Source organism: Somniosus microcephalus, unplaced genomic scaffold (genome assembly GCF_052327205.1).
Source record: "Somniosus microcephalus isolate GS21.2 unplaced genomic scaffold, FLI_Smic_1.0 unresolved_chr3, whole genome shotgun sequence".
Classification (NCBI taxonomy): domain Eukaryota; kingdom Metazoa; phylum Chordata; class Chondrichthyes; order Squaliformes; family Somniosidae; genus Somniosus; species Somniosus microcephalus.
The window spans coordinates 13,951,866-13,965,351 of record NW_028225181.1 but is presented as its reverse complement, the minus strand read 5'-3'; the positions used below and the strand labels follow the sequence as shown (position 1 = coordinate 13,965,351).

The following is a 13,486-nucleotide window of genomic DNA, read 5'->3' as shown; positions in this document are numbered from 1 at the left end:
AGGAATATCGACAAACATAGGGACTAATGAGAGGGAGGAGCTGACAGAAATTAGTATCTCTAGGGATATGGTGTTGGGTAAGTTGAGGGGACTGAAGGCCGACAAATCCCCGGGGCCTGATAAACTACATCCTAGGGTACTTAAGGAGGTGGCCCTGGAGATAGCAGATGCTCTAAGGATCATCTTCCGGAACTCCATTGACTCGGGAACAGTACCCGTGGATTGGAGGGTAGCTAATGTTACCCCAATATTTAAAAAGGGGGGTAGAGAGAAAGCAGGGAATTATAGACCAGTAAGCCTTACATCGGTTGTGGGCAAAATGCTAGAGTCCATTATTAAGGATAAAATAGCGGAGCACTTGACAAATGGGGAAAGGATCGGACAGAGTCAACATGGATTTACAAAGGGTAAATCGTGTTTGACTAATCTGCTGGAATTTTTTGAGGAAGTAACTGGTAAAATAGATGGGGGAGAGCCAGTGGATGTGGTGTACCTTGACTTCCAGAAAGCCTTCGATAAGGTTCCACACAAAAGATTATCATGCAAAATTAAGGCTCATGGGATTGGGGGCAAAGTATTAACGTGGATAGAGAACTGGCTGGCGGATAGAAAACAGAGAGTTGGAATAAACGGCTCGTTTTCGGAGTGGCAGGCAGTGACCAGCGGGGTGCCGCAAGGATCTGTCCTGGGACCCCAGCTGTTCACAATATATATAAATGATCTGGATCAGGGAATTGGATGCAATATTTCCAAATTCGCTGACGACACTAAACTAGGAGGAGGGGTGGGCTCTGATGAGGATGTCAGGAGGCTACAGTGCGATTTGGACAGGTTGGGGGAATGGGCGGATACGTGGCAGATGCACTATAATGTGGATAAATGCGAGGTTATCCACTTTGGGGGTAAAAACAGGAGGGTGGATTATTATCTAAATGGCAATAGATTGGGAGATGGGGAAGTGCAGAGGGACCTGGGTGTTCTTGTGCACCAGTCACTGAAGGAGAGCATGCAGGTGCAACAGGCGATTAAGAAGGCAAATGGTATGTTGGCCTTCATATCAAGGGGGTTCGAGTATAGGAATAGGGATACCTTACTACAGCTGTACAAGGTGCTGGTGAGACCGCATCTGGAGTATTGTGTACAGTTTTGGTCGCCCCATCTGCGGAAGGATGTTCTTGCCATGGAAAGAGTGCAGCGGCGATTCACCAGGCTGATACCTGGAATGGCGGGAATGACCTACGAGGAGAGATTGAATAGTTTGGGCTTGTACTCACTGGAGTTTAGAAGATTGAGAGGGGATCTCATCGAAACATATAAAATTATGGCAGGCCTGGACAGGCTGAATTCAGAGAGAATGTTTCCAATGGCAGGGGAGCACAGAACCAGGGGCCACAGTCTAAAAATAGCGGGCAAATCATTTAAAACAGAGATGAGGAAGAATTTCTTCACTCAAAGAGTGGTGAGCCTGTGGAATTCCCTGCCACAGAGGGCTGTGAAGGCTAATTCAATAAATATTTTCAAGAGAGAATTGGATATATTTCTGAAGGCTAAGGGGATTAAGGGTTACGGAGAAAAGGCGGGGACGGGGTACTGAACTGGTAAGATCAGCTATGATCTCAGACGAAGATCAGCCATGATCTCATTGAATGGCGGAGCAGGCTCGAAGGGCCGAATGGCCTACTCCTGTTCCTATCTCTATGTTTCTATGTATAGTTCCAATGCTGGGCCTCTCGAACTCCAAGTGTGCAGGGCCTACGTATCCCAGGGGTGCATGTGGTTCGCAAGTGTCCCTGGGATCACGTGGGCCATGGGGAGACAATCAAAGAAGGGAATCTCCCTTCATACACTTGACAGATAGACCTGTCAAATATATCAATGGAGATCACCCCAAAAACACTTCAAAACATTAAATACATTTTTTTAAAGCACATTTTTAAAATTAATTGAAATTACAATAAATTTAATATTTTAAACAAATAATTAAAGTTTTTTACAGGGCTAAAAATAAATTTCACTTTTTTAAAAGTATTTTTAAATGATAAATCACTGAAATTAAAAAAAAAAAAATGTTCATCTCTTATCCTGGTAAAACGAGGCCTTACGCCTGCTTTTACCAGGCGTAAGAATTCTAAAGGTTATCTGCGGGCAGAGGGGCTCCAGAAAACGATTTGCCCGCAGAGGCCCTTCTCCAGGGCAGGCGTCCGATCTGTCGAGAGCAGTCTGCATGCCTGAAACAGGCATTTCCGATGTCCCTACGGGTGGGTATACAGCGTGTACCCACCTGTAGGGATCGGAATGTCTGGGCCAATGTTTTTAGAATTATGCTTTTGGGATTTTCTCGCTGACCTATAACAGTTCTGAAGGAGAAAATGGAACGCAGGAATGGCAATGTTAGCTTGTATGACAGTCTTTTGAAATTTAATTACACATTTGACGCCAATCAAGAGTAAAGGCTATCTTGTTTTTCAGATACTGGAAGTCAATGGACAAAACTTTAAGAATATTCAGCTACCTAAAGCCTTGGAAATTCTTAGGAACAACATTCATTTGTCTATCACTGTGAAAACAAACTTGTTTGGTAGGTTTTTATATACAGCTATAATTTCATAGATGCAATTTACATGAACAGTTTTTTTTAATATACATTATTTTCACAGTAGCTGCATTTCTTAAGACCAGCAAAGATATATGGTTGACTGAAATAATGATGCAGTGGTGTGAAGTGATATTCTGGGCTATTGCAGATATTGTAAATTAAAGAAGTATTTATTTCCTGCCTCGTTTCCTGGTCTCTCTGAGGCTCAGTGGATAACCAGTCCCCTTCAGTTGTTGCTCTAGAAGACCCAGTTAAGATTTTTTTGTCCAATCTTCCTTCCCTGTGGTTTAGCCTGTGTTTGGCTGTTGAATCATTTTAATATTTAGCAACTGTTTATAAATCAGTTGTACCCTGATACCAAAGCTTTGTTTAGTAGTGATTGTAGTGCATCCAAAAAGCCTCCGCACAGTCGCACTTCGGTTGCTGTGTTTGCAGTGCATTGATAAGGAACGGCCTCAGGGGTTGTTCAGCAATGTCTGGACTGGATGCTGCATTAATGTAGCACATAATCATTCCACTTCTAGGACCAGGATTAAAATCCACGCTGGACTGACGGACTGAGTCGTTACTGCTGAATGTAAGGGGCCTACACAAAATGAATTTAGGCCATCTTGATCCAGTTCCAAGAAGTCTATACCACAGAAAAACCCATCACTCACACCCTGTTGGTTCATCTTTTTGTATTCATTCTCAGGATGTGGGCGTCGCTGGAAAGGCCAGCATTTATTGCCCATCGAATTGTCCTTGAGCCACCTTGAACCGCTGCAGTCCATGTGGTGAAGGTGTTCCCACAGGGCTGTTGAGGAGGGAGTTCCAGGATTTTGATCCAGCGACGATGAAGGAACGATGATATATTTCCAAGTCAGGATGTGACTTGGAAGGGGTGGTGTTCCCATGCGTCTGCTGCCCTTGTCCTTCTAGATGCGAGATGGCACGGGTTTGGGAGCTGCTGTCGAAGAAGCCTTGGCGAGTTGCTGCTGTGCATCTTGTAGATGGTCCACACTGTAGCCTGGTAGTGCTGGTGGTGGGGGGAGTGAATGTTTAACGTGGTGGATGGGGTGCCAATCAAGCAGGCTGCTTTGTCCTGGATGGTGTCGAGCTTCTTGAGTGTTGTTGCCGCTGCACTCACCCAGGCAAGTGGAGAGTATTCCATCAGATTCCTGACTTATGCCTTGTAGGTGGTGGAAAGGCTTTGGGTCGTCACGGGGTGAGTCACTTGCCGCAGAATACCCAGCCTCTGACTCTTATGTTCATTAATAAATAGACATTCTTATTATGAACACAGCGAGCTTTTGCTAGACACTTTTATTGAGCCCATGTGGACTAGGTACAGTATCTGTAGAGGCTTCCATCTTGACTGTTGCCTTGTGGGTAGCCTAGTGCCTCATGGGTAATGTAGTCTTAATATATATACAGCTGGGTAGTGTAGTCTTATACATACAGCTATATACAGTTCTACACAGCTCTACGGCTCCACCTAGTGTCCACTATAGAATGACATGTTATTGATCATTACACTGACCTGCTCCTGTAGCCTCAGTATGTGGATGGTCCAGTTAAGTTTCTTTTCAAGGGGGATCCCCAAGTTGTTGATGGTGGGGGTAATGCCATTGAATGTCACAGGGTAGTGGTTAGACCATCTCTTATTGGAGATGGTCATTGCCTGGCACTTGTGTGGCATGAATGTTACTTGCCACTTATCAGCCCAAGCCTGGATATTGTCCAGGTATTGCTGGATGTGGCCACGGATTGCTTCATTATCTGAGGAATTTCACTCATTATAGAAGGATAATGCATAAGAAGTTGTTGAATGCAGTGAGTGAGACCACCTAACTCGTACTCCGTTTTCCATTCAATTATTATATTGTGCTTTGCACCAGAGCACGTGTAATAAATTGAGTTTCAAGTCTTTTCAGCTTCAATGTCAATGATGTGCATTGCACCTGTCAGCTATTGATTGTACTGGCCATATAAATTCTATGGTTCTTGTATGAGTTCCGAATATAGCATTGTACAGATTTTCCCCCCTGAAATCTGTGTTGTAGCAGAAACCTCTTTGGTTATAAAATCAAAAAAATCATCAGTGATCAGAAAACTTCTTTGGTTAATTCAATGTTATGCCTTTTACACAGTATTTAAAGAACTTCTGTCCAGACTTGCAGAAGAGAAGAGAAATGGTTCTCCACACTTCCCTAAAATTGGTGACAAGAAAGGCAGCCATTATTCCATTCCACATCTTGCTGAACAGGTGATTGGGTTCGATAAAACAAATAAGAAGGCAAAGGCAAACACAGTGGCAGGACGGAACAAATTGAAGAAAAAACTGGACAAGACTCAAATCCGCATTCTTCCGCAAAAACCTTACAAGTAAGTGGATGCTTTTTGCTGTGAATTTCAGTGAAAATGACTGATTCATAAATGTTTTCATAAGCACTGTGTAATTTGCAATAAGTTGAGGCTACATAATGGCAACCGTAAAATACTCTGACTGTTCCACAAGTTAGCAAGACCTGATAATTGATAATTCATGAATGACTAAGGTCTTTCTCTGGTGAAATAAATAGGTTATTAGTAAAGTTGAGATGGTCCAGTGGAATTATTTCCAAATATTGACCTTTCAGCAATATATCAAGGAGTTAATAGAATCATGGAATTTACAGCACAGAAAGTGACAATTAGACCAATCATGCTAGCTTTTCACTGCAGCTGTCTGTCGATTTCACTGCCCTTTCCCCATATTCTTTTATATTTTCAAAACTTATTCAATTTGCTTTTAAATGACCTTATTGACTCTGCCATAATAGTCACTTGGGGTAAATTATTCCACGTTGTAATAACCCGCTATGTGGCAAAAATGTCTTCTAACTTCCTCCTCTATTGAAATAATCCTATCCTTTCCTTGGCTCTAATATACTTCCTGTAGTGGGGTGTCCAAAACTGCACGCAATGTTCCAACTGTGGGCCTAACCAATCTCTTGTACAAATTTTACATTAGATAATCAGCAAATTCTGTATAAAGCTCAATATCCCTTTTGTCTTTTTATCGCCAGTTTCCCCATCGTTGGAGCTCTGTATATCTGCACTCCTCGATCTCTCTGTTCCTTCACTCTGTAAGAGGCTCACTGTTGGGGTATACTTGCTTTCACTTTTATTTCATAGAAATCATAGAAAGTTGCAGCATGGAAGGAGGCCATTTCGGCCCATCGTGTCCGTACTGGCCAACAAAGAGCTATCTAGCCTAACCACACTTCCCAGCTCTTGGCCCATAGCCCTGCAGGTTACAGCATCCCAAGTGCACATCCAAGTATTTTTAAATGTGGTTAGGGTTTCTGCCTCTACCAACCTTTCAGGCAATGAGTTCCAGACCCCCAAAGCCCTCTGGGTGAAGAAATTTCCCCTTCACCCCCCTCTAAACTTTCCACCAATTACTTTAAATCTGTGCCCCCTGGTTTTTGACCCCTCTGTTAAGGGAAATAGGTCCTTTCTATCCACTTTATCTAGGCCCCTCATAATTTTATACACCTCAATAAGGTCTCCCCTCAGCCTCCTCTGTTCCAAGGGAAACAAACCCAGCCTATCCAGTCTTTCCTCATAGCTAGATTCTCTACTCCCGGCAACATCCTTGTAAATCTCCTTTGTACCTTCTCTAGTGCAATCACATCTTTCCTGTAATGTGGTGACCAGAACTGCACGCTGTTCTCTAGCTGAGGCCTAACTAGTGTTTTATACAGTTGAAGCATATCCCCCCTGCTCTTGTATTCTATGTCACAGCTAATAAAGGCAAACATTCCGTATGCCTTCTTAACCACCTTATCTACCTGGTCTGCTACCTTCAGCGATCTGTGGACATGCACTCCAAGGTCCCTTTGTTCCTCTACACTACTCAGTGTCCTACCATTTAAATGTGTATTCCCTTTCCTTGTTAGCCCTCCCCAAATGCATTACCTCACACTTCTCCGGATTGAATTCCATTTGCCACTGTTCTGCCCACCTGACCAATTTATTGATATCTTCCTGCAGTCTACAGCTTCCTTCTTCAGTATCAACCACACAGCCGATTTTAGTATCATCTGCAAACTTATTAATCATACCCCCTATATTCAAGTCTAGATCATTGACATATACCACAAAAAGCAAGGGATCTAGTACTGAGCCCTGTGGAACCCCACTGGAAACAGCCTTACAGTCACTAAAACACCCATCAGCCATTACCCTCTGCTTCCTGACTCTGAGCCAGTTTTGAATCCAACTTGACACTTTGCCCAGTCTGCCATGTGGAACCTTATCAAAAGCCTTGCTAAAGTCCATATACACTACATCAAATGCACTACCCTCATCTACCCTCCTTGTTACCGCCTCAAAAAATTCAATCAAATTTGTCAGACACGACCTTCCCTTAACAAATCCGTGCTGACTATCCTTGATTAATCTGTGTCTTTCTAAATGAAGATTTATCCTTTTAGCAACCTTTTATGTGGCACCTTATCAAGTGCCTTTTGGAAATCCAAATGTACTACAACCACTGGTTCCCCTTTATCTACCTTGTTAGTTACATTCTCAAAAAAATTTGTTAAACACAATTTCCCTTTCATAAATCCGTGTTGACTCTGCCTAATCATATTATGATTTTCTAAATGCCTTGTTACTACTTCCTTAATAATGGATTCCAGCATTTTCCTGACGACTGATGTCAGGCTAACTGGCCTGTAGTTCCCTGTTTTCTCTCTTCCTCCTTTCTTGAATAGCAGGGTTATATTTGCTACCTTCCAATCTGCTGGGACTGTTCTAGAATCAAGGGAATTTTGGAAGATCACAACCAATGCATCCACTATCTCTGCAGCTACCTCTTTAGAACCCTAGGATGTAGGCCATCTGGTCCAGGGGATTTGTCGGCTTTTCGTCCCATTAGTTTCTCAAGTACTTTTCCCCAACAGATATTAGTTTAAGTTCCTCATTCCCATTAGCCCCTTGGTTCCCCACTATTTTTGGTATGCTTTTTGTGTCTTCTACTCTGAAGACAGATACAAAATATTTGTTTAAATTCTCTGCCATTTCTTTATTCTCCATTATAATTTCATCGGTCTCAGTGTCTGAGGGACTAACATTTACTTTTGATACTCTCTTCCTTTTTACATACTTGTAGAAGCTGTTACAATCTGCTTTTATATTTCTTGCTAGTTTACTCTCATAATCTATTTTCTCCCTTTTTATCAATTTTTTGGTCATCCTTTGTTGGTTTCTAAAGCTCTCCCAATCCTCAGGCTTACTACTATTCTTCGCAATATTATAAGCCTCTTCTTATAATCTAATACTATCCTTAACTTCTTCAGTTAGCCACGGATGAAGTACTTTTCCCGTGGAGCTTTTACTTCTCAATGGAATGTATTTTCATTGAGAATGTTGATGTTTAAATGTTTTCCACTGCTTATCTACCTTCATACCTTTTGATCTAATTTTCCAATCTATCTTAGCCAACTCGCCCCTCATACCTATGTAATTGGCTTTATTTAAGTTTAAGACTCTCGTTTCGGACTGAAGTATTTCACTCTCAAACTCAATGTGAAATTCTATGATATTATGATTACTCTTCCCCAGAGGATCCTTTACTTTGAGATTACCAAATAACCCTGTCTCATATGTAGTGTTTCTGTCAGCCAGCTTTTAAGTCCTCCACTCAATGCATAATTTTTGATGGTTATACATCACTTGTAACTGCTGTTTTAATTTCATATTTAAAATATCTTTAACCCTTACAGGATAAGTTATTTTTAGTGCAAAGTGTACTCCAAAATTTTTGATAGTGCATCAAAAAAAGTGTGAAAAATCAAATTTTTCCAGAGGTGGCACACCCCCAGATTCCCTGCAGAAAATAAATCTTACACCTTTAGCACTTGCAAATGCTTTCCGCAATGTCCAATTTCACCACTGTTGCAAAATACATTTCCATGGAATTATATTTTTTCTGTGCACTAGAAGTGATGAAACTTTTCATCTGCAGCTTAAGTTACAAAAAGCAAGTGTCCCATTGCAATTTCAGTACAATTACTTGTTTTCAGACTTGATTCCCTATAATCAGGGGCTGTTCTTGAATTGTCAGCTTTTCTGAGACAACATAATTTTTTTGAAACTGATGGCCAGCTTTTGCTGGTTTTCTAGGTTGGCAGAAGTACAAAGATATCTAATGAGAGGAAAGAAAAATACATTAATTTGTATGATTCACAACCTCATCACCCATTCCCAGCTAGACTCATACAGCAATTGGTAGGGCCCATGAAGATGAATTTGGTGATTGTTAGAATATCTTAAAATAGTCGAAGTATCCCAGCAAGCTTTGGTTAGCATTTTTAGCTCTCTAGCTAATGTATGACCAAAGACCGTTTGGAAAGTAGACAGAATAATAAACACCCAGGTCAAGAAATGGCCAAGACACCATATACCACAGTAAAGGATAAAGATTGGCCTACATACGTAAAAGTACAATAAACAAAACTTGTGGAACAGAATTGGAGGCCGAAAAGATTAGAAGTGGGGTAAACACCTAAATATGCGGCCTCTGCAAACGTGCACCTACATATTATGTTGTACGTAGGCACAGCCCAAGGTATCCGATAGTATAAGAATAGAACCTGTCTCCCTCCGACCTGCTCCTCCCACCCTCCACGAGCAGAGCATTATCGGGGTGGTCAGGAGCCTGGAGGGCTGGAGCTGGTCGCTTGAGGCCTTAGGAACCAAAATCTGTTGTTCTCTTGGGGTTTGGAACACTCTCAGGGTCAGTCGGAAGCCACAGCAATGCAGGCAGCCTAGAGAGCCAAACGTGATTACTCCAGGCCTGGGAACCAGTTTATATTATTTGCATGTCACCTTGTCCATTTAATATAATATTGTAGAACAGTTATATAAAACCTAATACTCTTATTAGTCAATGCAAATAAAGCTTGTTGATTATAAAACTACTCGGGCTAAAAGCTGAGCAGAGTTATTGTCGCTGGACTAACAACCCTTTATTACGACAGTTACTACGGGAAAATCGGCTAACAGTGATCCATTTATATTTTCATGGTGGGTGGCACAATATACCATGAAGGAGAGAAAATGAACATTTTCAAATGGGTAAGGCTGCAGCATTTGGTACCATACTAAAGTACTTTGGTGCCATGCTAATACAAAACAAAACTAAGATATATACAAATAATGATGCAGTTTAAAATTTCATAATAGAAATAATTAAATTGCATTTCCTACACCTATAAGCAGAGGTGTTAAATATAACAAATGTTCATAGTATCATCACTAAACTGCTCACAAATTTTCATATAATTCACACTTAAAATGTAACATTTACACTCAACATATTAATTGAATCAGGTGTCATTATTTTGTGAAGGTGACACCCTTGTAAAACTGTATTGGCCTCTGTGTCATTTGAGAACAGTGAGATCACTACTAGAATAGTCCAAGCATTTTCAATGGGAATTTTTGAAAATTTATGCTAACAGGTTGAAAGCAAAGGCAAGTCCCTACATACAGAGACAAGAGGACAAAACATTGTCCTTTAAGCTTATGAAGCTAATCTTGTGAATAATTTGGCTGCTTATATAATAATCACACTAATTAAGAGATTTCAGCACTGAGAAAAGCTGAGCTCACCTAGCAATTATTAGGTTATTATGCTATGGAGATGTTCACATAAAATTCCCTCAAAATACAATCGATCATAGATCCTTTTTCTTAAGTACCATTTACTCATCCTTAATTCCAGGGTGAACAAAAAGCAGATTATTTATGGAAGCACTATGCACAAGTTGCTACTGAACACAATTCTTTATGAATGAAGGAGAACACAACTCATAATGAATTGTACAGGTCTTTGTCACAAGAACAAATATGCAGTATTACATTTATACAATGTGTATGTGACCTTCATTTCAATTTTAAATTTATCTTTTAAAGTCTTGGTCCAGTATTTATTTATTTTTTCTCTTGCATAGTACACATCACCACAAAGCAGTGTTCTCAGATACACTATATAAGCATATGATGGTCACTATATGGCGAGGGTGCTTTGCTTCTGAAAGCAACACCACAAAAAAGCTTATTAGATTGGCACAGCTGCGCTTACAGCTAATGTTAGTTGCCATTGAGCTTTAACATTGAGCTTCACTCCTTTCTTAAATATATGGTGGCCTGAGGTGAAGTAGCTCCATGTGAGGTTGTTATCTCATGTCACAGAGTCATAACGGCACATCGAGTCCGTGCCGGCTCTCTGTAGAGCAATCCAGTCAGTCCCATTCCCCCGCTCTATCCCCATAGCCCTGCAAGTTTATTTCCCTCAAGTGCCTATCCAGTCTCCCCTTGAAAACACTGAGGGCTAAAAATTCAGTTGGGCGCCGTTTGGGGCGCCAAGCTCGCCTGGGCGCCGGAATTACCGCTGCGAGCGGAGCCACTTGCGCCATCCCGATATTCAGTTTCTGCGCCCCAAACGGAAGCGGGCCGCTACTCGAGGCTCCCCGCACCCCGCTTGGGGCGCTCACCCTGAATATCGGCGCGCTAAGGGCTGCAGCGCCACACGCTGCGGCACGGCACGCTGCGGTACTGCAGGCCTTCCTCCCACTGTTAAGGGGGAGATGCCTGCAACAGCGCGATCCCCGATCGCGAGTGCCGGCAAATGAGCCTGGCACCAAGGAGAAGTGCCGGGCTCTCGGGAAACAGCCGTCAATGCCGCGGGGGGGGGGGGAGGTTTAGGAGGCCGGGGACGGAGGTGCTGGCAGGCGGCCGCCGAAAAAGCGGCCGCCCCGCACCTCCACCTTAACGAGCGCCACTACCGCCACAGGTAGGCCCTGTGAACCGGTCGCCATTTGCGACCGGCGTTAAAGAGGCGGGCGCGACCAAATATGGTCATCGGGGCGGGAGCGGGGTGCTGCGCACACCGATGACGTCATCGGTGGCGGCGCAGCGCTACAGGCTAACGCCGCCATTAGCGCCCCACTAAATATCGCGGGAGGTGTGGCCAGTGGCGCTAAAGCCTCTGAGTGGCCTCTTTGGGCGCAAACTGGTGGCACAGCCCACTGAATTTCTAGGCCTGAGTGTCTCCGCTTCCACTACTTCCGTCGGCAGTGAGTTCCAGATCCTCACCACTCGCTACGTAAAAAAGTTTTCCCTCACGTCCCTCCTGTATCTCTTGCCCAAAACCTTAAATCTGTGCCCCCTAGTCCTTGTAACATCAACTAGTGGGAACAGCCTTTCCCCGTCTAGCCTATCCAAACCCATCATAATCTTGTACACCTCTATCAAATCATCCCTCAATCTCTAATGAAAACAAATCCAGCTTCTCCAACCTGTCCTTGTAGCTAAGATCCCCCATGCCCGGAACCATTCTGGTAAATCTCCTCTTCGCCCTCTCAAGGGCCTTCACATCCTTCCTAAAGGGTGATGACCAGAACTGGATGCAACACTCCAGTTGTGGCCTAACCAGCGCTTTATAAAGGTTCCGCATAACTTCTCTACTTTTGTACTCATTACCTCAATTTATGAAGCCCATATGCTTTGCTAACCACTCTCTCAATATGTCCTGCCACCTTCAGGGTCCTATGCACATTAACTCGCAGGTCCCTCTGTCCCTGCACACTCTTTAAAACTGTGCCATTAAGTGTATATAGCCTCTCCCTGTTCCTTCTGCCAAAATGCATCACCTCACACTTCTCTGTATTAAATTCCATCTGCCACTTGTCTGCCCATTCTGCTAGCCTTTCTATGTCCTGTTGCAGTCGATTGGTATCATCCTCACTGTTTGCCACACCCCCAAGTTTGGTGTCATCGGCAAATTTAGAAATTCTACTCTGTATTCCAATATCCATGTCATTTATATATATCAAAAAAAGCAGTGGCCGCAGCACTGACCCTTTGGGAACACCACTGTCTACCATCCTCCTGTCTGGAAAACAGCCATTTACCACAACTTGCTGTTTTCTGTCCTTAAGCCAATTCCTTATTCAAGCTGCCACTGACCCACCTATTCAATGAGCCTCAATTTTGTTAACCAGCCTTCTATGTGATACCTTGTCAAATGCCTTCCTAAAATCCATGTGGACAACATCCATTGCATTCCCTTCATCAATCCTACCTGTTACTTCATCAAAAAATTTAATTTGATTAGTCAAACATGATCTGCCTTTTACATATCCATGTTGGCTCTCCTTAATTAGCTGAAACCTATCCAAGTGCCCATTATCTTTTCCTTGATTATTGTTTCTAAAACTTTACTCACCACTGATATTAAACTGACTGGCCTGTAGTTACTAGGATTGTCCTTACACCCTTTCTTGAACAATGGTGTCACATTTGCCACTTTCCAATCCTCAGGCACTTCACCCGCATCTAGGGAAGATTTTAACAGGGCTAAAAATAAACTTACCTTTCTTTAAAGTATTTTAAAATGATAAATCTCTGGAAACATTTTTTTACTTTTACTTTCTTCACCTCTTACCTTGTTAAAAGCAGGCCTTGCGCCTGCTTTTCCAGGCGCAGCTGTTTCAGACTTACCTGGACTGAAGCACTGCTGAAAAAAACGGAAGTTGCAGCTGTACGCGCTGCCTATCCGGTGCAGGTGTTTGACCTGTGAAGACCTTTCTCCTTTGAACGGAAGTTCCAGTTTCTAGCGCATGAGCAGTGCATGCGTAAAACTGGCACTTCCGTTGGCCCTACGGGTGAGTACACATTGCGTACACACCCGTAGGGAACGGAATTTCAGGACCAATCATTGTGTTTCCTTTGAAGTTCTACATTGATTTGCTTTGGAAAATGTTTCTAACTCTCGTATTTCTTCCAAGTTCAAAATGAATGAAAAATATTTTTAAATGAATGCAGTAGAACTTCAGGGTTTGCCTGTATATT

The 13,486-nt window shown here is 42.6% G+C and overlaps 1 protein-coding gene across 1 annotated transcript in view; it reads left to right on the top strand.

Annotated features, from left to right (window-relative positions):
* LOC147091208 (rap guanine nucleotide exchange factor 2-like) overlaps positions 1–13,486 on the top strand; it is a 115,707-nt gene that overhangs the window by 21,700 nt on the left and 80,521 nt on the right. The window contains exons 6-7 of the mRNA XM_085976678.1: positions 2,470–2,578; positions 4,729–4,963. Coding sequence (XP_085832804.1) covers positions 2,470–2,578; positions 4,729–4,963 — 344 coding nt within the window. The remainder of the gene's footprint in view (positions 1–2,469; positions 2,579–4,728; positions 4,964–13,486) is intronic.